Source organism: Pogona vitticeps, chromosome 2, assembly GCF_051106095.1.
Source record: "Pogona vitticeps strain Pit_001003342236 chromosome 2, PviZW2.1, whole genome shotgun sequence".
Lineage (NCBI taxonomy): Eukaryota > Metazoa > Chordata > Lepidosauria > Squamata > Agamidae > Pogona > Pogona vitticeps.
The window spans coordinates 18,381,269-18,402,472 of record NC_135784.1 but is presented as its reverse complement, the minus strand read 5'-3'; the positions used below and the strand labels follow the sequence as shown (position 1 = coordinate 18,402,472).

General features: G+C 44.7%; 1 protein-coding gene across 1 annotated transcript in view; it reads left to right on the top strand.

The window, feature by feature from the left end:
• Nucleotides 1–18,267, top strand: part of LOC110070210 (uncharacterized) — a 44,104-nt gene extending 25,837 nt beyond the window's left edge. The window contains exons 10-16 of the mRNA XM_078386808.1: nucleotides 743–783; nucleotides 9,753–10,080; nucleotides 11,136–11,250; nucleotides 12,754–12,836; nucleotides 13,497–13,623; nucleotides 16,671–16,775; nucleotides 16,909–18,267. Of these exons, the coding sequence (XP_078242934.1) occupies nucleotides 743–783; nucleotides 9,753–10,080; nucleotides 11,136–11,250; nucleotides 12,754–12,836; nucleotides 13,497–13,623; nucleotides 16,671–16,775; nucleotides 16,909–18,194 (2,085 nt within the window). The 3' untranslated portion in view covers nucleotides 18,195–18,267. The remainder of the gene's footprint in view (nucleotides 1–742; nucleotides 784–9,752; nucleotides 10,081–11,135; nucleotides 11,251–12,753; nucleotides 12,837–13,496; nucleotides 13,624–16,670; nucleotides 16,776–16,908) is intronic.
• Nucleotides 18,268–21,204: the final 2,937 nt, after the last annotated feature.

The following is a 21,204-nucleotide window of genomic DNA, read 5'->3' as shown; positions in this document are numbered from 1 at the left end:
ATTTATTTGTATCATTAAAAACATGTTACGGCACCTTTCTCTTTAAAAAAAGACCCAAGCCAGCGTACATCATTCAAAAGAGAATATTTGAAAGCTAAAACCAGGAGGTTATAAAAATGTTGAAAAAAAATTAAATATTGTTGTTATTTAGTTGTTAAGTCGTGTCCGACTCTTTGTGACCCCATGGACCAGAGCACGCCAGGCCCTTCTGTCTTCCACTGCCTCTCAGTTCCATCAATCTAACAGACATTCTTGGTGAGGACAGAGGAGAGGGCCTTCTCAGTGGCTGCTCCCAGACTTTGGAACTCCCTCCCACTGGAGGCCAGACTGGCCCCATCTTTGCTGTCCTTCCATAAGCAGGCAAAGACCTTTCTCTTCAGAAAAGAAATTATCTCAGTGACTAGCTGTCTAAGTGCAGTTTTAAAATAGATTGTTGTGCTTTACTACTTTTGGATGTCTTTTTTGGTATTAATTTTTTTTACAATTCTTACTGTAGCATTTGTTTGATTCTTTTTAAATCTTTATATACTGTCTTTTTAATAATGTAAGCCACCTTGGGTCCTTTTAAGGAGAAAAGCAGGGTACAAATATTTTAAATAAATAAGTAATAAATAGAAGAGGGGAGTCGTCGTGCACAGCTATGATAAAATAGGAGGTTGCCATGCTAAAGTTTGCAGAGCTGGCATTAAGTTCCCTGACTTCTGTATCAAAGAATTCCTTATTGTGGTTTTCCTCCTATCAGGTCAACGTAGATGGCGAGTTATTTCTTCTACAAACGTCTGCGTAGATCCAGAGCATCTGCACTGGGGAGTTACGTTTGGGTAAGGAAACCTTCTTTCTGCTTTCCCTGAAGCAGCGATCATTAAAGTTTTGTCCCCAACTCCAGATTTTTCATTTGCAGCATCTCAGTGCAGGGGGCCAATTCATCTTTTTTAATGCTGAGACTAAAGATGGGCAGGAACCGAACCACGAACTGGAAAAAAAAACCCACCCAAACTGGGCTGGTTCATGGTTGGCGTCAGGGGTCCCGTTTTGCCGAAAGGAAGCTCTGATCTTTTTTCTGTTCGGCCTTTTGTTTTGATTTGGCAAAGCACGAGACCCACTCTGCCGCGGTCACCTCCCTAACATCTTGAAGCCACGGCCATCGCTACCGACACCACCATCCTGGCCGTAGGCCTGGCTCCTTGCACAGTGCGGGATTTGAACTCCCAACCTCCGACTCCCCAACCGGATACCTAAACCACAGCGCTCTCCAGCAGTTTAGTTAAGGCTGCCGCCTTGCACATATCTGTGAATGGGACGCCTCGTCAGTTCACTGCATAAGATGAATCCAGGAGTGGGCCTTGACTTCGGAAAGTGTCTGTATGCAGAAGATGGCTCTGGGTGGCCACGGCATCTCCAGTAAGAGGATGTAAGTTGGTGGTTTACGAAGGGGAGCTTTCTCTGGAAGAAACCTTGCAGTGTCCCCGTCTGCTGGAATCAAGACCAAATAAGATGGATCAAGAATCAGATATAAGCCAGGCAAGATGCTTAGATGAAGGGCCTGCAAAAGCTGATTTTTTAAGACTCCCGTCCTAAACAGTTATTGGTTTAGTTCTCCTGAATTAAAACGTCGTTATGCGCCATCAGGTCACTTTCGACTTCTAGCAGCCGCCCTATGAATGAGCAAGAGACACGGAGGTAATTGTATACGAATATCCCCGTACACCTGGACTTAACAAGGGTCCACTCACGTGTCCGGTGGTGGCGGCAGCCGCAATCATCCTTCCAATCACTCTGGGAGCACCGCTCTCTTCCCACTCGGCTAGCCGCTCCAGGCAGGGGGAGACTCCCCCCCCTCTAATGAGCAATCTCCAAAACGTTGTGTCCTCAACTCAGCTCTTGCAAACTCAAGCCTGTGGCTTCCATTAGGGAGTCCATCCATCTCGTATTTGGTTTTCCTCTTTTCCTGCTGCCTTCCGCCTTTCCCAGCATTACTGTCTTTTCCAGAGAATCCTGCCTTCTCAGGGTGTGCCCTTTTGAAGCCTCAGCTGTCCTCTGAAGATGCCCATGGCCACAGAGACTGGCGAAACGTCAGGAAGAACAACCTTCAGAACACGGCGAAAGAGCCCGAACCATTAGATCCCGGCCGTGAAAGCCTTCGCGAATACCTCAACTTCAACATTTTTGCCTCCAGTGACAGCTCAGGCTTGATTTGCTCTGGGACCCACTTGTTTGTTTTTCTGGCCGTCCAAGGTATCCGATACAAAGCTCTCCTCCAGCACCACCTTTCAAACAATTCAATGGAGACCGTTTACCCATCTCCTCCTTTCTTTGCCCCCATGAGAGAGTTTGTAGTGAAAGTGTTTCCATTTCACTCCATGATGTTGTCCACAAGTTGCTGCCCCGTTCAGACTCGGTATGAGGTTCTGGTCAGTCTTGGATTTAGCAGATCCAGATTCAAGTACCCACAGGGTTAAATGAGGGCCATATTCATTGGGTCAAATCTGGTTGATGTAACTATCTGCATAAACGGGGGTGATGTCATCATCTGGTGCCATGAATCTTTATTTCAACTAAATGTAAATCTTCATCTCCTGCCCTTCTAGTACCAAGGCTCCCAAGGTATCCCATTTGCCCCCGAGATGTCCCTGGGAGCCTCAGAACAGCTTGGTGGGGAGGAGTCTTTAAAATTGGGAAAGGAGCTGCCGGATCGCTGCCATGGGGACACCGGCAGCAGTTTTCGAGATTTTAAAAGCTTCCTCCCACTGTCCCGAGGCTCCCAAAGGCATCCTGGGACAAATAGTATCCACAGGGAGCGGCAGCGTCTAAAAAAGGTAGGAATAGTTATTTTAAAATGTTAATTAAAATAAACATTAATGGTATTGGGTGATGATATCATCACGATTTAGACAATGTAGTTGCACCGCTGGATTTCAGTCAATTAATCTCTCTCTCTCTCTCTCTCTCTCTCTCTCTCTCTCTCTCTCTCTCTCTCTCTCTCTCTCTCTCTCTCTCTCTCTCTGCTTACCCTTCCTTGCATGGTTACTGAGGACCAGTGATGGTGGTACTAAGGACCGAGGTACTGCCTTCGGCTCATAGGAAGTCAAATAAGAATGAAATGTAACAATTCTTTCAATTTATTTGCAGGTGCCCTGATGGTGATAATTTGTCAGCCTGAGAATGAAGGCTCTTCAGATTATTCATTTTATTTGTTTCTGTATAATATTCTTGGTATATACCAATGTACAGCAAAGCACACTCTGTGAGCAGTGTATGTTTCATTTCTTTGTTTCAGAACTGGTAAACAAATCCTTACAGATGATAGATAAGCGTATCGATCAGCCTGTCCCCGTCAGATGTTGACCAGAACATCTGATGGATACTAAGTTAAGGAAGGCTGGTCTAGATCAATGCCAGAGAGATTAGGGAGAAATATAAGTTCATCATTAAAATAAATTTTGGCTGCCTGATATTGGACAGAACTTTGAAAATGCTTTGGAAAGCATTTCCTGTCATCCCCTTACAAGCACAAGAGTGTTCTGGGAGATATTAATAAAAACCACCAAAAGGTGACTTTTCTAAGCTCTAATTTTATCCACAATGATCTTTCCACAATAACCTTTCTTCTGGAGAGGGTAGTTGTGAGGATAAAAGTCTGGGATTGAGGAAGCAGTATTCTGAGCTCCTGAAAAGAGCAAAATATTAAATGTAATATATACATAACTTGACTTCTGTGTAGAAAATGCCAGGCCTGAGATGTCTCCTGCAAATAAGACTTTGGAACTTATTGCAATCGACTGTGCTGTGTTTTTGTAAAGGCTCTAGTAAAACATCTTCCTTATCCTGAATGCGGACAGTCCCACTGAGATAATTCACGCATTTATTGCAGCTTTATAGATTCTTCAGGAACCAACTAATGAATTTAGACAAAGCTAATACCGGGCGTGCCACCCACACTTTTTTTTCTGATTTGAATGAATGCCTAAGCTCCCGTTTGATGGATTCTCCTCCCCCCCCCATTAGATTTGCTTTGTGTTCATGTTCTTTAACCCTAAAAGCTGTTCAGAGGCTTCGAATTATTTTTGTATATCGGTAAGAAACTATTTTGGATTTATTAAATAAAGTTACGCTATCTGGATGTTGTCTGACAGTGTGTTCTTTAGATCCTTCTGTTTCCTGGTGAAAACCAAATAAGAATAAAAAGTTAAAAAAAGACAACAATGTGAAGTCATCTTAAGACTTACATTTTGTATGGTGAGCATTCATGGACAAGCCAACTTCATTTATATTGACAGAAAATAGGATGCTCAGTGGTTTAGGCGTCCGGTTTAGGACTTGTGCATGAAAACTCACATTAAAAAAATATTTGCGTGAGTCTTAAGGTGCCACCCCATTTTTGTCTGTTTTTACTTATTACAGTGGTGCCCCGCATAGCGTTCCGGATTAATTGTCGCTATGCAAAAACATTGCTAAACAGATCAAAAAACCCCATAGGAACGCATTAAACTTCGTTTAATGCGTTCCTATGTGGCCCCAAACTCACCGTTCAGCGAAGTTCCTCCATAGCGCTGCCATTTTCGCACCCTCGGTAAGCGAGGGCAGGGCGTGAAAATGGTTGCGGCGGCCATTTTGGGTGTCCGGCAGCCACTTTGGAACCGCCGATCAGCTGTTTAAAAAAACATCCAATGCGATCGCATTAGTGATCTAAAAAAACAGATCGCTATGCGGATTCGTCATTAAACAGTGCGCTCGTTAAGCGAAGCACCACTGTATTTTGTTTTCCCCTATGATGCTTGCACAGACGGCTACCCCTTCTACAACTTCTGCTTCCTGGTTTCTCTTTCCAACACAAAGACACACTCAGTGCTGCAGGAAGGAAGCAGTTGGGAGCGAGTCCTCCTCTAACCTTGGTACCTCACAAGATGCTGGCTGGATAGCTCTGTGAATTTGGTATATGACTGTGGAGCCAGAGGTTGGGAGTTCAATTCCCCCACTGTGCCTAATGTGAGTAGATCCAGCCTGTGTAGCCTTGGGCAAGCTGCACTGTCCCAGAAATACCCCCATAAAAAGGGAATGGCGAACCACTTCTGAATATTTCCCATCTAGAAAGCCCTGAAAAGGGTCACCATACTGTAAGTCTGAATTGAGCGAGATACGTTCGCTGGTTTGTAAGACCTTTTGCAACAAGGATCTTTGTAAAAAGTATCGTATTTTTCCGTGTATAAAACGACACCTTTTCCTTAAATAATTTGAGAACAAATTGAGGGTCGTTTTATACACGGAAGGCAGCTCTTTACTGCTGCCTTTTGCGAAAGCACGGAGCTTAGCAAAAAGGAAGGGGAGGCGTTGCTCTCTTCCTTTTTGCTAAGCTCCGTGGCTTCTCAAAAGGCAAGGAAAAGAGCTGCTTTTTGTGTATAAAAAGACCCTCAATTTGTTCTCAATGTCTTTTGCCAAGGCATGGAGCTTAGCAAAAAGGGAGCCCTTTGATTCCTGCTTTTTCTAATTTGGGGTTAGAAAACGGGGAGGTTGTCTTATACATTGTGTCATCTTATAAATTATATATTATATTTTATATCATTTTGTTTTTTAATGTAAAAATATATTTTAAATTGTTTTTATCTTCTAAGTTGTGAGCCGCCCAGAGTAGACTATGTCTAGATGGGTGGCATATAAATGCAATAAATAAATAAATAAAAATGGAAAAATATGGTATCTCCAAGGGATGGGACAACATTAATTGTGCGGGACAAAATCAGTTTTGGGCTCTATGCCCCAGAACAATTAACAGCAAAGTGCCTGATGAGGACTTTTACGTATGAGCTAGTTAAATCATGTAAATAGAATCTATGGTTCTATGATGATCATCATCCTCTTAGAACTGCAGAGGTGGGAGGACCCCATGGAATCCAGCCAAGGAGGCACAGAGGTGGGAATGAAACTCCATGCCTAAACCACTGAGAAATTTTTTTTAAAAAAATATAAATGTTGCATCCTTAAATTTGCAGATGGGTGGTAGTAGCCTTTGTTATAATCAATTGCCATTCCCCAATTATATGCAACTGCTTGCATTCTCCCAGAATTGTTCATCAGAGACAGGCAGATGTAGCCCTCCGGAGGATGTTGAACTGCAACTCTCGTCAGTCTTTGCTATTGGCTGTGGTTGATGGGATATGCAGTCGAACCACTTCCACCTATTGCTAACCTCCCAGCTAGATTGGGAGCATGAGCGGGAGGAACATGGACCAAAAGATTAAAAATAAAGACTTGGTAAGTCACCGGTAAGAGCGTAAGTGTCTTGTCACTGATGTTTAACTGTTGTTGATAATACCTCATCATCCCATTCCTGAATCCCTTGTGGTGCGGTGGTTAAACTGCAATCCTGCAGTCAAGACTCTGCTCACAACCCAGGTTCAACCCCAGGTAGCCAGCTAAAGGTTCATTCGGCCTTCCTTTCTTCTGAGGTCGGTAAATTGAGTCCCCAGCTTGCAGGGAGCGGGGTTAGGGTTAGCATTATAAATTGCCCAGGGAGTGCTTTAAGCACTATAGGGCAGTACGTACAGTAAGCAACACACTTTGCTTTTAAATTTGTAAGTCAGTGGTTCGAAATATTCCTTGCCTCCCAACCAGATATTACTGTCTTTTCCTGCTTTCGGTTCTCATCTGTCCATTCTGGATAGCTCATTGGTTTAGGATCCAGCAGCTGGGAGTTCAATTCCCCATTTGGGCCTCCTTGACAGGGGCCGGACTCGATGGTCTCTATAGGGTCTCTTCTGGCTCTGCATCTCTAAGAATATTATAATATTATGCTTTAATATTTAATGGAAGCTCGGGTCAAGCAGGTTATATGTCAGGGCTATAATCACATGCCCCCCCCCCCTCTAAAGGTTCATACAGGCATAGTGTTTAAATGATATGGGGGTTTGGGAAGTATGATGATGCTGATGCCGCAGAGACAAGATGAAAGTGCACCTAACCATGAGGAACAAGGAGGAGGGAGGAAGTAAGGAAGGATATCAAATAATATTAAAAAGGCTTAGAGGCTATCTTAGGACATTTTACTTGGGTGGTCCATGGGGTCACGAAGAGTCGGACACGACTAAACGACTAAACGAACCAAGGAAATTATTTCCAGGTGAAAAATTATGGCTTGCTTAGCTCTGCTCTACATCTTTACGTGGAAGTAACTTCAGGGACTACCCTGAAGATTTCTGAACTTGTCTATTTTTAAAAGCTAATATGGCTTCCTAAATACGTTACAACTGTGACTTCTGGAATCTATACTGTGGACAATGCTGGCTCGGGATGATGTGGATGTAAAATAAATAATAATAAAATAAAAAATATAAGCATAGTCTCCAAATCGTGTGAGGTAGGAGTTCCCCTCTATTAGGCACTGGTTAGGCTTCGCCTTGAGTCCTGTGTCCAGTTCTGGGCATCGCACTGTAAGGAGGATGCTGATGAACTGGGACAAGTTTAGAGGAGGGCAACGAGGATGATCAAGGGGGTGGAAACCAAGCCCTTGGAGGAAAGACTGGCAGAACCGGCCTTGGGAAAATAAAATGGGGGCAGGGGGGAATCTGATAGCTCTTTTCAAATACTTTAAAGGCAGTCGTACAGAGGAGGGGGAGGATCTGTTATCAGTAAATTAAATTTTAAATTTGCAGACCTTCCTCATTAGTACGGTGTTTTCCCAAACCCCGTGCATTGCATGCCGGCATGCATGCAATGCACGAGTGCTTCCCTTTCATTCATTCATTCATTCATTCATTCATTCATTCATTCATTCATTCATTCATTCATTCATTCATTCATTCATTCATGCAATCGTACTTCATGTTCCCTTTCTTCCCTGTACCGCGAAGGGTTAATCTCAGTGAGCGTTGCACTCCTAGATGGGCTCTCCAGGAAAAAAAAAAGGCACCATGCATTTCCTCCTGGAGACACTTCCGACCAGCTGGGCATCTTTCTTTGTCTTTGCCACCCCTCCCCCTTCCCCTTTTTCCTCTTTTTTTCTTTTTTTTTAAAATCCTGACCAAGAAGGTTTTGCAGCATTTGGAGGAGTGGATGATGGGTGAGTCCGAAATGCAGCAGGGAATGAAGGGAAAAAGGACCTGTCTTTTGGTGCATTGATGGGGAGCCCCCTTGCTGTGCCATGAAGCCCTTTGGATGATGATGATGGGGGGGGGATACCTGATCTCCCTCGTAGGGTGGCTCTGAGCAGGGCTGGCTGGAGTCAAGAGGCCGGAGCAGGACCCTTGGCGGCCGGAGGCTGAAGGTTTTCGAAGCAGGAAAGCCCACAAGCATCTAGTCCTGATCTTTCTTTATTGATATCAGACCTGATTTAAAATCAGGGACACATGTGACATATACGATTTTGGATTCCCCAGGGTGGTTATGGCGGATAGAGTGATGGACTAGGACTCTGGAGAACAGGGTTCAAATCCCTGCTCGGCCATGGAAGCTCACTGGGGGAGTGGAAATGATAAAAAAAACCACTTTTTAAAATATTGTTTCTCACCTATACGTTGGTTCTGACTTGACAGCACGCACATACAAAATATAGCTACATTTTTTTAAAAAAGCACACACAAATGAACATGCTCTTTTCAGTGGCTGCTCCCAGAGACTTTGGAACTCCCTCCAACTGGAAGCCAGCCTGGCCCTGTCTTTGCTCTCCTTCCACAAACAGGCAAAGACCTTGCTCTTCAGGCAAAATTTCCCTTAATGACTAGCTGCCTGAATTGTTGTTATTGTTTTTTAATGGATTGTTATGCCTTGTTGCTTTCAATGTTTTTTTTTTTTGGTGTTGATTTTATTTACTGTTTTGGCAGGGCATTTGCTTGAGTCTTTTTCAATATTTGTCTATGGATTGTTTTTAGCTTTTAACTATTGTCTTTTTTTATATGTATACAAGCCACTTTTCTAATGAGAAAGGCAAAGTTAAACTATTTCAAATAAACTGTTAGAAAGTATTCTCATTTGTGGGTCCTAAAAAGACCATTTTGCTCATCTGCCGGTTGGCAGTGCCATATTTAAATTTCTTGACGTTTTCGAGCACTTCGCCTTTGGGATCAGAGCCATTACAAGCATTTTTCTGTACTTCCTGCTCATCTGAAGGTTCTTCAGAGTCCGTTTTTTGCATCCTCGGTTTTGGGTTTGCTGAATCAGAACCAAGAACGGGTTCTAGAGGACTGCTGCCTGATGGTAGGGCCATCTTTGGACGGGGTGCTGTGTTTTACGCCTCACATAAAGGTCTGGGTTTTCAGTATATCTCTCCTTGTCCCTTCCCCATGCCCTTCAGATTCTAAGTTGCAACTAACTTTTTGATTTTTTTTCCCTTTAGGAAGCACCTCCTGAGCAACAGTATATGTTTGATCTTATTCCTAAGTATCTGCTTCTTTGGAGGCTGTAATCATGGACTGCAGTGGCTCAAAGCAGGAGTCGTTAATTTTGTGGGACATGCAGAAGGAACCCTGTATCTGCGGGATCAGTATACGCTGATTCACTTATCCGTGGTCTGAAAATATTTTAATTGTTACAAGACAATTAAATATTTTTATTGTTACAAGACAAAGCCTAGAAACATATTTTGTTAAAGGTGAAGTAACCAGAACTGACCACTCTCGGGATCCAGAGACCATGCTTTGTATACCATTTAAGTGGTCACTATCATCCATATTTTTTCAGTATCCACGGGAAAGTGGGCTTGGAACTGGTCCCCTGCAGATAGGTACAGGGGCCCTACTATATATGTAGCACGCTGTTCTTAGCCTGAGAGAACATTGCAAAGAGAGGAAAACAAGGTATTTTGGGCCCAGATTTCAGTTCGGAGAAAGTCGTAGGAAAGAAAACAGAAGATTGAAATCTAGCTGGCTGCGAAGCAGTAAAAACATCGGGAGAAAGTATTCCAGTCTGCAGGGCATTCAAGGGGAGAACTATACCAAAGATTATGAACAAGGACATTATAGATTCATACCCCCGAATGCTAGCACTTCAGGCGATTCTGCTAGACAGAGGCTGAAGGGCCCCACAAGGTTTACAGCCAACTCCAGGATTGTTGCTGTGAGCCGGAGAAGCACACGAAGGATGGTGATCCTGGTGAGCTGGTGATCCTGGAACAGTTTCTAACCCTTCTGCCCCCCCCCCCCACCGGAGATGGAGAACTGCCCAGGGAGCTGCATCCGGGCTGTAGCCTGGGCTGAAGATTTTCTGATGAAACAGGGAAGAGTCAGGGAGCAGGAAAGGCTGGTGAGCTCCCAAAATCTTGGTCGTTCCAAAAGGGTTGGTCGTGTTTGGTGCCTGGTGGGACCTGGTTTCGAATCCCTGTTCAGCCATGGAAATATGCGAGGGGCTGGAAAAACCATTCCTTTAAAATCTTTTTAAAAATCTGGTTTTAAAATTCCTTTGAAACCGTAGTCAAACCGTTCCTTTAACATCTTTTTAAAAATCTGGTTTTAAAATTCCTTTGAAACCGTAGTGAAACCATTCCTTTAAAATCTCAGAGTGCAATGAAATGGGTTGGTTTGTCCTTTTCGACAGCGATTGCAAGATGTAATCACTGACGTGAACCAAAATCACTAATTAAATCACTAATAATTTAATCACTAATCATTTCTTGCCCTTGTGTGACACTCAAAATCCACCACCTGAGGCAGGTTGCCTCGCTCCAACATTAGGCCCAGGCCCTCTCCAAAGGATACCACTGAGAAAGAAACGTGAAGGGGGAAAAAAGGCTAACCCAAATACAAAGCAACAACGGCAAAAATGTCTTTGTAGATTAATTCTTGTGGATTGCAAGCCACTTTTCCCTATGTAAAGAAGTGGATTGTAGTTCCCCAATAGCTCAGGTGGAAATAAACCCATTTGTCTTTAAGCTGCTACAAAACGTCATGCTTGTTTTGTTGCGGTTGTTGTATACAGGAGAACACACTGACTTTTTAAAAACTGCTCCGAAAGGTTAAATGGGTTGGCAGCGTTTCCCTTATCAAAGGAAGCTGGAGAAATGGGTGAACATATAATAGACATTTGTGCAGGGAAGAGGGCATCAAAGGTCATCTAGACCAACCCTCTGCTCATTTCAGGAATTTGCAACCACTGCATCCCACACGTTGGATGTGGATTTTAATGTACATGTCCCCCCCTCCCCATTTCAGTTGCCAGGACCAACAGGTGGTTCCCTTGAGACTCGGAAGGCTCCTTCAGACAACGGGAAATATCGCCCAACTCAGGGAGGTCCTGAAGAAGCAGACAGAGGCGGCATTTCAGTGGGTAAGGATTTACCCAATATCCTCGAACAAGTAACTCAGCAGTTGGCGAAAGTCCAGCCCTCAGGTTGCATGCTGTTCTTCAAGGCATTTTGAGGTGACCCCCTAGCTAGCTCCATCAGAGTTTCCCTTCTCTCTGACCCCTTCAATTATATTTTTGAAGGGTGGGGGGGGGGGGGAAGGGGGTCATTTTCCTCCTCTGGGAGACGCCAGGAGCAGCCATGCTAGTTTTAAATAGGTTTCAAAGCCCCCTGGTAATGGGGCTTAATACAAAAAAATGCCTATGTTTCAAGTGGAAAGTGGACTTCTGGGCACTTCATGGTTTTTCGGTGTGTTGCCCCCCCCCAACACATTTTGTTGCCAAGTTTTAAATTTCTGGTTGAACTTCCCCTAGCGGCACAGTAAAAGTACGGGAATTCACAGAACAGAATAGCTTCAAGTTCCCCATTTAGTTCACCCCTTCCCTCCCCCCCCCCCAGTAACTGGGACTTTCAGTCTCAAAAGCTCACTCTGAGACATTAATAGCAGAAAGAATGAAACTTGTTTCTTTACTTCTAGTTCAACTGATCTAACAGCAAAACTAACAAACATGATTGCTTTGAGCAAACAGCAGGCCTCAAATGACTCCTTGCTTTCAACAGACTTACAGAGAGGGAGGAAAAGAGGCTTTCTTTGAAATCAGAGGCAGAGAAGGAACTATTCATCTATAATGCACAGTGTGGCTTATAAACAAATAAAAACTTTCCTCTAATAATGAAGCAGATTAAAAACTCTGTAAGTTCAGATGGGAACCTACAGAGAGCAGATTCAGCTACAAGCCACCCCCGGTAGATGACCCCTTATTTGTTATTTTACCTCAACTGGCACTTACTGTCTCAAAACATTTATTCAGAGACTCTGGGAATGAGAAGGAATAAAATGTTTCTTATACAAACATATTGTGGGAAGAAATATTAACTGGTTACATCATTGCCTTTAACTGGTTAATTAGCTTCACGACTGACTAACTGACTGGTTTTACAGCTGACAGAATGCTTTTTACTCTTTCTGTTTAACTCTTAACTGACAGAATCCTGACTGGAAAAAAGGAAGGAAAAAAGAATCTGAGGCAGAGAGGAAACAATTGGCTGTTATTTGATTGAATAATCTTTGCTGCCACTCCCCCCCACAGCCAAAACCAGTTCAAAAGACAGGTTGCAATAGATGCAGCAGGGAGTTCCACTGGCTGGGAGCAAACTAACATGTTTTGGGCCTGCTCCCAATGATGGCTCTACTCAATGTCAGAATGCGGCCCCCAGAAACCTCTATGAGAGTGGATTCACCCCTTGGGGAGAAAGAGGTTCATTGCCTTTGGCCTAAAAAGGAAAGTGTGAAAGGCTCTTTAGGAATTTGGCAAGCCCTCTTGTTTTAAGTGGGAAAAGCATCTGTAAGGCACAGAGGCTAGTTAAGAAATAAACTCTTCTCTTTTTTTGACCTGAGGTCTCACTCCTGTTTGTTTTCTTTTCAGGCAGCAAAACGGAATCTGGGAGATATTTGGAATCCTCTCTTCCTTCTTCCAGGTTGGAAACGGGCGCCATGTCACCAGCCGAGGTGGGAGAAAGATTCTTATCGGAAAGTGGGCCAGATACAGTGGAGAAGAATAAATCATAACAGCCTTTAAAAAATAATTAAACAAATATCAAAACTAGTAGATTAAAACCAGTTCTTGAAAACAACAAAAACACAGCAGTCCCTTTTCTAAGAATCCCCATTACAGGCAGCCCGTCACTCAGGGAAAGCTTAGAGCTGAAGAGCAAGGTCTTGGCTTGCTTGCGGAAGGACAGCAAAGAGGGGGCCAGGTTGGCCTCCAGTGGGAGGGAGTTCCAGAGTCTCTGGGAGCAGCCACCAAGAAGGCCCCTCTCTCGGATCCTCACCAAACACATCTGTGAAGGTGGTGAGACCGAGAGAAAGGCCTCCCCTGATAATCTTGACACCCAGGTGGTTTTATAAATCTGGGAGGGAGAGGGGATTGGGTTGCTAATCCCATTGCCTAGAAGGCATGGTCGGCCATTTTGTATTTTAACATATTTGGGGAAAGGGGGACACCAGTGGGTTCAACCCATTCTTGGAAGTGGAGCTGGCCCTCGGAGGAGCCCTGAGGGGGCTCCCCTATCCCACACTGAGTGCTAGACCTTGCCCACCTTGGCTCTAAGAAAATTGCCTAAGAAAAATTGTGTGTGTGTGTCTTTTCACGGCTCCTCTCCCTTTCAGAGCTTGGTGATATTTGAAGAGGTGGCCGTGCGGTTCACAGAGGAAGAATGGGCCCTCCTGGATCGAGGCCAGAGAGTTTTATATCGGGAGGTCATGCTTGGCAACTATGAGATGGCCATTTCTCTGAGTAGGTCTTTCTTTATCCCATAGATGAGGACGGGGAAGACAGGAAGCAAAGGGCCTGGCCCTACACGCCACCCAAGGCTCTGTTTCTCCAGATCTTTTCCCCTCATTCATACTCTCCTGTCAGCTCCACCTCTGAAGCGGACAGAAGCTAGGCAGGAACAAACATACAAATACAGTGGTGCCCCGCATAGCGACGATAATCCATTCCGAAAAAATCATCACTATGTGGATTCGTCGCTATGCGGGGCAAAAAAGCCCATAGGAATGCATTAAAACATGTTTAATGCGTTCCTAGGGGCAAAAAACCCACCGTTCTGTGAAAATCCTCCATACGGCCACCATTTTCGCTGCCCGGTAAGCGAGGAAAAGGCGCGAAAACAGTGCGGGCGGCCATTTTCTTTACCCGGCGGCCATTTTGGAACCACCGATCAGCTGTTAAAAAAACCATCGCTGTGCGAAAATCGGTAAGCGAAATGCTTACCGATCATCGCAAAGTCATTTTCGGCCATTAGGAACATCGCAATGCGATCGCTTTTGCAATCGCAAAAAACATGTCGCTATGCGGATTCATCGTTAACTGAGGCGCTCGTTAAGCGAGGCACCACTGTACTTTCTGAGTGACACAGTACACGTGGACTGACAAAGTTTTGAATTTTTGGTTTGATTCCTCTTAGTTGAGCAGCAGAAGTATAAGGGTTCGCAGAGCAAAAGAGCTTCAAGTGCCCCAGATTACTCCACTCCAATTTTTCTCATTAACTGGCACTTACAGTCTCAATGACCCACTTGGAGACGTTAGTTGGAGAAAGGATAAAAGGTTTTCATGACGTACAATTTAGCAGATCAAACAGCAAACTGATAACATACGACTGCTTTCGGCAAAAGATTGCAAAAGACTCACTGCTTCCAACAGACCGAAGAGAGGGAAAGAGACACAGAGTAAAGAGGCAGGGCTCTCGTTGAACATACAGCTCTGTTCAGCTCCAGGGACCCTGGGCGGGATCTTCGCTCAGACCTGGACGGGAGGGCTCCCGATGGGGCCTGTGGGAGAGGTGGCCAAAAAGCTTCCCATCCAGCTCTTGATTCAAAAAAGGCGTCCGGCAGCTATGGAGCTGAAGGAATGTGGGAGGAAAGTTAGGGTTTCTTTTGGCTGCAGGCAGGGACCGCGATGGGATGGTTCACCTTGGGAATTGGCATGATGGCAGCTTCACACACACACACCCCCGACAAAGGTGGTAGACAAAGGCTTGTTTCTTCCTTTGTTCGGTGGGAGACTTGGCATCGTAGAATCGTAGAATAGTGAAGTTGGAAGGGGCCTTTAGAGGCCATCAAGTCCAACCCCCTGCTCAAGGTAGGAATACAATATTTTTGGATTAGGGCTTATATTACGAGCATCGTGAAAAATCATACTAGGGCTTACGTTCAGGTTAGGTCTTATTTTCGGGGAAACGGTACATTTCTCTTGAGTGCCTCCAGCGCTGGAGCGCTCACCACCTCCGAAGGTCATGGGTTCCATTGTCGTACCGCTCTAACAGTTAGGAAGTTTTTCCTGATATTCAACTGAAATCTGGCTCCCTGTCACTTGACCCCATTGTTGCAGGTCCTGCACTCTGGGATGACTGAGAACAGATCCTGCCCTTGCCGGGAGGCTGCGAACCTTTACCGGACTCTGCCTGGCAGCTTAGAAAAGTTAAAATTTGGGGACTACAACTTCCAGAACTCTAACACTTATATATATATGCCTTCTCCATGGAGGCACTTATGGCTAGACGTTCTTGTTGTTACCTGCAACAGCTGGATAGCTCAGTGGTTTAGGCATCTGGCAGTAGGTGGATGTGGTTGGCGTGCATATCCCATCAGCAGTAGCCGGTGGCAAAGAACGACCAGAGTCGTGATTCAACAACCTCTGGAGGGCTACATCTTCCTGTTTCTGAACAGAAAATGGGTTAGCTCAGTGGTTTAGGCATCTGGCTGGAGAGCCAGAGGTCGAGAGTTCGATTCCCCACTGAGCCTGTCTGATGGGTGCTGGACTTGATGATCCATAAGGTCCCTTCCAGCTCTGCAATTCCATTATTATTATTATTATTATTATTATTATTATTATTATTATTATTATTATTATTATTATTATTATTATTATTATTATTATTATTATTATTATTATTATTATTATTATTATTATTATTATTATTATTATTATTATTATTATTATTATTATTATTATTATATGCCATCAAATTACCTCCAACATAGCGTGTCCCTATGACTTCATGATCTCCAACCTGTCCTGTCCTCAACAGCCCTTCCCAGCTCTTGCAGTCTCAAACCTGTGGCTTCCATTAGGGAGTCCGTCCATCTCGTGTTTGGTCTTCCTCTTTTCCTGCTGCCTTCCACTTTTCCCAGCATTATGGTCTTTTCCAGGGAATCCTGCCTTCTCAGGATGTGCCCAAAGTAGGGCAGCCTCAGTTTCAACATTTTTTGCCTCCAGGGATAGTTCAGGCTTGATTTGATTTAGGACCCACTTGTTTGTCTCTCTCTGGCAGTCCAGAGTATCAGTAAAGCTCTCCTCCGGTGCTACATTTTAAACAAATCAGGTTTTTTTTCCCTGTCAGCTTCCTTCACTGTCCAGCTTTCACTACTCAACCTGAGTAATTGGGAATACAATAGCTAGACATGCTGGGGATTCAACCTGGGGTTTTCTTATACCCCAAAAGATGTTCTGCTACTGAACTGCGGGTCACCTAGTACTCGAGGGGCGAGCCAGGTGACGGAAGTATGTTGTAACCCAGAACTGATAATAATCACATGCCACCAAGTCCAGTCTAACTTATGGCAATCTTTTTCAGCGTTTTCCCTTCTTTTGGGGGGATATTCCTGGGGCTGTGCAGCTGGCCCAAATCTACCCAGGCTGGCTTTTTCCCCCTCAAGAGGCCCTGTCGGGGGGGGGGGAATCGAACTTCCAACCTCTGGCTCTGCAGCCAGGGACCTCAACCCCTGAGCGGTCCAGCTAGCAACCCAGAACTAACCGGCTGTTTTTCTTAACTTGCCTAGGAACTCTGCTCCTTCCCAAACCTGGGCTCATCTCTTGGTTAGAAGAAGAGGAAATGAGAGACCAGGAGGCCGTGAGATGGGCCGGTGTCGCTTCCTGGGAAGAGGGTAAGGGGTGTGGGTGTGACTTTTTGTTGTTGTTGTTGCTCCAGTTCTGCCGTACCCTTCCATGACTGACCCTCCTTATGGTGGACAAACAGAAAGCCACCCTCTGTTATTCAAACCTCTCTCTCCATTACAGGACGGGAGAGGGAGAAGGAACACCACAGGGATGAAGTAGAAGAAGGAACCCAAAGGCAGGACAGGAAAGAAAGCTTTGCCAAGGACCGTGGGCTGAGGACGCAGGATGGAAAAGAAAGGATGAAATGGATGGACGAGTTCTTTTCTTCTCGGGACACTGAATGTCACAAAATCCCGTTCCAGAAGGCGAAAGGAAAAGGGAGGAGGAGGAACGAGTGCTCGTTGTGCGGGCGAACCTTCAGTCACAAATCAAGCCTGGTGACCCATCAGAGAATCCACACGGGGGAGAAGCCCTATAAATGCGCAGAATGCGGGAAGAGCTTCAACCGAAGGACTCGTCTCACTTCGCACCAGCGGCTGCACACCGGGGAGAAGCTGTACCCCTGCTCGAACTGCGGCCGGAGCTTTTGCGAGAGGTCGAACCTGAAGGCCCACCAGAGGATTCACACAGGAGAGAAGCCCTTTAAGTGCCTGAACTGTGGGAAAAGCTTCAGCCGTAGCTCAAATCTGACTGTGCACCAGAAGATTCACACCAGACAGAAGCCCCGTAGCCACTCGAAAAGCAGCAAAGGTTTCTCTGTTCCGTCCGACCAGAATTCACGGGAGACTGTTTACGCCGGCGCAGATTTCTGCACTTTGTCAACCATGAGGAAAAACATCTGTGATGACTCAAGTCTTCCCGGACATCAGGAAATCTGTTCCAGAGAAGGCATGTATAAATGTGGGGAGAGCTTCAAGGCAAGCTCACATTTTTTAATTCATCAAAAAAAGGAAGAGACGCCGGAAGAGACCTCATATAATTTTTGCAATGATGGCTTTTGTGATCCCTCAAAGCTTATGGCACAGGCGGGTATCCACTCAGGAGAAAAAAATTATAAATGCTTAGTCTGTGAGAAAAGCTTCACTCGGAACGGGAGTCTCCTGATCCATGAAAGGTACCACAGAGGAGAGAAACCATATAAATGCACAGATTGCAGTGAGAGCTTTTGTGATAAATCCAGTCTGATCAGGCATCAGAGGATCCACACGGGAGAGAAACTGTACAAATGCTTCGTCTGCGGGAAGAGCTTCAATCAGAGAACAAACCTTTTCACCCACCAGCGGATTCACACAGGAGAGAAACCGTACAAGTGTTGCGAATGTGAGAAAAGTTTTAATCAGAGCTCACATCTTATCAGACATCAGAGACTTCACACTGGAGAGAAACCATATAAATGCTCAGAATGTGGGAAAAGCTTCACTCAGAGCCCAAATCTCATTAGGCACTGGAAAATCCACGCCAGATAGAACATATAGCAATACATGGATGTTTAAAAAATGAAAATATGTCAGTTATAATAAAGACATACATATCTCATAATCAGCTGAGGTTATATCATTAGATATAATAGTGTAGTCATTCTTTAGGATGGTTTTGATCTGCATTAAACAATTTCAGCCTTTTTCCCCCCTCAGGACATTACAGTCCCTTCCTAAATAACTCGGGTAGGGGTGATGTCTAGCGTTGGAAGCATGAATGTTTTTTTGAGTTTTCTTTTTTAAAATCAGGGTAAAAAGCAAAAGCAAAGCGTGCTGCTTCTATACCGCCCTATAGCGCCTACAACACTGTCTGGGTGGTTTACAAGTTAATTATGCAGGCAATACATTGCCCCCGCCCGCCCGCGAGCGGGGTACTCATTTTATCAACCTTGGAAGGATGGAAGGCTGAGTGAACCTTGAGCCGTCTACTTGGGATTGAACGCCGGGTCATGAGCACAGTTTTGGCTGCAGGACTGAAGTTTAACCACTGAGCCACGAGGCGTGTAGAACTGGAGTGGACAACCTGCAGGTCTCTAATAATAATAACCATCATGTGTTGTAAATTCTGAATTAAGGTGATCCTTGTCATGGTTTTCTAGGTAGAGAATACAATCATAGACTCATGATGTTGGAAGCGACCTATAAGGCCATCAAGTCCAACCCCCTGCTCAGTACAGGAATCCAAAGCCAAGCATATCCACCAGGTGGTTGTCTAGATTGTTCTTGAATGCCTCCAGTGTTGGAGCACCCACCACCTCTCGAGACCATGGGTTCCATTGTCGTACTGCTCTAACAGTTAGGAAGTTTTTCCTGATATTCAACCGAAACCTGACTTCCTGTAACCTGAGTCCATTGTTACGTGTCCTACAATCTGGGATGTTTGAGAAGAGATCCTGCCCCCTCCTCTGTGTGACATGAAAAATGCTATCCTATCTTCCCCGTCTTCTTATCTCAAAGCTATGCCAAGTCCTCAGAAGTGGCTTCCCATGTCCTGGAATTGTGCCACTTGCCCAAGGCTACATAGGCTGGCTTTCCTTAGCAGGAGGCACAGTGAGGGAATCGAACTCTCAACCTCTGGCTCCACAGGCAGAGACCTCGACCACTAAGCTATTCAGCCAGCTAATTTCTTCAATACATTGCACAAATTTAAATATAATTTGCATATGGCTTTATACTGTTCCGAATGAGTCTTCTCCCTCCCCCCCCCCATTCTCTCCATTCCAGTTTGTGTTCTTACAAGGCAATAAATTCGGTTCAGCCCCTGGGTCTTTCGCTGCTGTTACCTATCTTGAGTTCTCTGTTTCATCCGGGAAAGATCCACCAGGTTGGACTGTCCAGCTAAGGAATCAGATCTAGAGCCCGAAATCTACTGTGGTTGTTCACAAGCTGCGAGGAAATGATTATTAAAGTTTCTCTTGACAGCAAAGCACGCACTGTTAGTCCCAACATGAAAGCAGATGTGTTGTTATCGGACATCAGGTCACCTCTGACTTACGAGCAATCTCCAAAATGTCCTCTCCTCAAAGGCCCTGCTCAGCATTTCAAAACTCAAGGTTGTAGTTTCTTTTAGGGAGTCAGTCCATCTCATATTTGGTCCCCCTCTTTTCCTACTGCCACCTTTCCCAATATGATTGTCTTTTATTCCTGCCTTTTTGTGATGTACTCAATGCAAGACAGCCTCAGTTGCAACATGTTTGCCTCCAATGACAGTTCAGGCTTGATTTGATCTAGGACCCACTTGTTCATTTTTGTGGCTGTCTGGAATATCCACAAAGCTCTCCTCCAGCCCCACTTTCCAAGCACAGTTAAAACAAGCAACTAATCTATATTAAGAAAGCTAGAATCAAGGCAGGAAAAAAAACCCTCTGATTCTCAGTAGATGGACACATATCTTCAAAGTCTCACGGGAGAGTCTGCTCCTCAGACTGTCAAGAAAAGGTGGGTGGGATTGATGGTTAAACCCTGAGAACAGTGTAAGGAGAAATACAGGAAAGTAGAGGTCCGAAAGTTAAAATCGCTGGATATTCATTCATTCCTTTGTTCATTTTTTTAAACTTGTGTACCACCCAATTAGTGCAATCCATTATTCTGTGAAGTTTACATTGTGATAAAAACACAAGAACCTATACAATTAAAATAAAACACACAGACCATTATGCAAAAGCTACAAGGGGTGTAAATTTTCAAGTACAACACAGAAGGCAAAGCATAAAACAAATAAATAAAAATATTCAGGTGGGGTTGCAATGAAAGGTCTCTCTGAAAAGTAATGTTTTCCAGAGCATTTTAAATGTTGGAAGGGAGTTTCCAGGAACAGCTGCACCGAGAGTTGGTTCCAGCGTGTTGGTAACACAGCCAAGAAGACCTTACTTCTGGAGGATGATGGCCTGGCCTCCTTCGGAGTGGCCACTCAGAGGAACAGTGCCTGGGAGGACCTTGTGGTACAGGTAGATGACATTAGGAGAAGGTGCTCCGACCAGTGACGTGGTCCCAAACCATGTAGGTGAGCATCCGAACCTTGAAATGGAGAGGTGCTAAAAGGTGATGCTCGGAGGATGCCCAGACAACAAAATGAAAGGCTGGTCAGAAAGGGGGTGTTCTTCCACCTGAAAATCCAGGGGGGCAGGTTTAGAATATTATGGGAATGTCATGGGGTTGAAGGACCTTAATTTGGAGGAATGGAAAGAGGATCCTCATGGTTGGCTCTGGTCTCTGTTCCTCTTGGGGCACACAAGGTGTCCTTTTCTTAGGAGAGAGAGAGAGAGCAGGCCCTCCGGATTCATTCTGTCATAAGCCCCGTTCTTAGGAAACATCTACAGATGTATGTAAGAAACAGATCGAGAAGAAAATCCAGGAGAACCCGAAGCAGGCTAGTTTTATACAACCTGAAATGCTTATTATTTATTTATTTTCAATGTTTTTGGCCCCACCTTTCTCCTCGAAAGGACTCCAGGCAGCTCAAATGTTTGGAAGGCCTTTTTTTATACTGGGACGGTCC